This window comes from Umbelopsis ramanniana (genome assembly GCF_025399195.1).
Source record: "Umbelopsis ramanniana AG unplaced genomic scaffold K450scaffold_162, whole genome shotgun sequence".
In the NCBI taxonomy this organism is placed as follows: domain Eukaryota; kingdom Fungi; phylum Mucoromycota; class Umbelopsidomycetes; order Umbelopsidales; family Umbelopsidaceae; genus Umbelopsis; species Umbelopsis ramanniana.
In genome coordinates this window covers 1-1,984 of record NW_026252248.1, presented here as the reverse complement: position 1 = coordinate 1,984, position 1,984 = coordinate 1, and the positions used below count along the sequence as shown (strand labels likewise).

Genomic DNA, 1,984 nt, shown 5'->3' with positions numbered 1-1,984 from the left:
GAAGAGAAATCTTTGGGGTAGACTCATCTTAGATAGATGAATTTATATAAATTCCACTCATTTAATCCCAACCCGGTAGAGATTGGGGACTTTCATAGCCGCCGGGCTCAGACTGGTGGCCCACCCTGGCGGAAGGAGAATTTAGAGTTGGAAACCCCTAATCTTATAATTCAAATCTAAAAAGAGTGTTTGAACTTTACTTTTAACCTTTCTTTATCCCTTAGACTAGATTATACTTCTTAATAAAGAAGGTTCTTTATAAAAGGGAAGATTCTCGCCCGAGGGGCCAGAAATTATCCCCCGTGGGGAAGATTAATTAATCTTAGGCTTGCTCATTTAACCAAGCTAAGTATTTCTCTAAAGAAACAGCTTCTACTGCAATAGGCATGAATCCGTGATGTACACCACAAATCTCAGAACATTGTCCGTAATACACACCTTCTCGCTCTACTAGAACAGATGTTTGATTTAATCGTCCAGGGATAGCATCGATTTTTAATCCTAATGCAGGTACTGCAAAAGAATGAATTACATCCGCTCCTGTAACAATGAATCGAATATGAGTACCTACTGGTACTACTACTCTATTATCTACTTCTAATAATCTTAATTGTCCTTCTTCTAATTCATCCGTAGGAACTAAATAAGAATCAAACTCAATTGATTCTCCATCTTCATTCACGAAATCAGAGTACTCATAAGACCAATACCATTGATGTCCTAATGCTTTAATTGTCATAGCTGGATCAATTACTTCATCCATTAAATATAATAATTTAAAGCTAGGGAAAGCAATAGCAATTAATACTAAAGCTGGAGTAATAGTCCAAATTAGTTCGATTAAAGTACCATGGTTATGGTATTTATGAACAATTTTATTACTATTAGAATTGAAATTTAAAACAACTGAAGATAATACCCAAGTTACTCCTAATAAAATAATTACTAAGTAGAACATAATTTGGTCATGTAATTCAACAATACCTTCATATGAAGGTGATGCTCCATCTTGGAATCCTAATTGCCAAGGCTCAGGAGCATCATTCCATACAGGAGAAATAATATTTAATGATTTAAGCAGATTTAACATATATACTTATTATAAAATAATTTAATATAAAAATGGATTTACAAACAACATTCCCCAAAACACAGTGCTCAGGGGACTAAAAATAGAAAATGCTGTTTTAAAAAAAGGAAAATTATCTATTCACTAACTCCTTTCATCCTAGAAGTCGAATACCTTTAGGGCAAAGCCCCCTCAGGTTTTCGATGGATTCAAATGAAAAAAGGGTTAATATTGATTATGAGTTATGATTAGTGTAGATCGATAGCATCTTTTAGATATGAACAAGTTAAAATAGTGAATACATAAGCTTGTAACATAGCAATACCTAATTCTAAAGCTACTAAAGCAGTTAAGAATAATACAGGTAATACACTTACTAATAATAGAACAGGTCCTGCTACTACCATTTTCCATGTGAATGTAGAAATAATTTTTAATAGAGAATGTCCTGCAATCATATTAGCTCCTAATCGAAGACCTAAACTTAGTCCTCTAGCTAAATAAGAAATTACTTCAATAGCTACTAATAGGAATACTAAAGCAAATGGAGTTCCTGCTGGAATAAAGAATCCGAAGAATTTTAATCCATGTTTTTGGAAACCAATAATTGTTACTCCAATTAAAATTACAGTACTTAAACTAATAGTAAATACTAAATGAGAAGTTGTAGTGAAAGAATAAGGTACTAAACCAGCTAAGTTACTGAATAAAATGAAATTGAATAAAGTAAATACGAATGGTACGTAAACCTCATTTTTAGCTCCTACTTGATCTCGAACCATATTTAAAATAGATCCGTATACAGATTCTGAATGAATAGCCCATCTAGATGGGATTAAAGATCCATTGTTTGTTGATAAAACATTAATCGCAATTACTAGGAAAATACCTAAGAAAAAGTAAAATCCAATATTA

At 32.5% G+C, this 1,984-nt stretch overlaps 2 protein-coding genes across 2 annotated transcripts; both read right to left on the bottom strand.

The window, feature by feature from the left end:
- Window positions 1-322: 322 nt before the first annotated feature.
- On the bottom strand, window positions 323-1,090 carry K450DRAFT_181597 (uncharacterized protein; the record flags this gene model as incomplete). The annotated part of the gene is made up of 1 exon (XM_051584384.1): window positions 323-1,090. One exon carries the CDS (start codon window positions 1,088-1,090, stop codon window positions 323-325), a length of 768 nt encoding a protein of 255 aa, XP_051439905.1.
- A 227-nt stretch (window positions 1,091-1,317) lies between these two features.
- K450DRAFT_181598 (uncharacterized protein) lies at window positions 1,318-1,984 on the bottom strand (the record flags this gene model as incomplete). Its single annotated transcript, XM_051584385.1, has 1 exon — window positions 1,318-1,984. A coding segment is annotated over one exon (667 nt), but the record flags the coding sequence as incomplete, so codon positions are not given.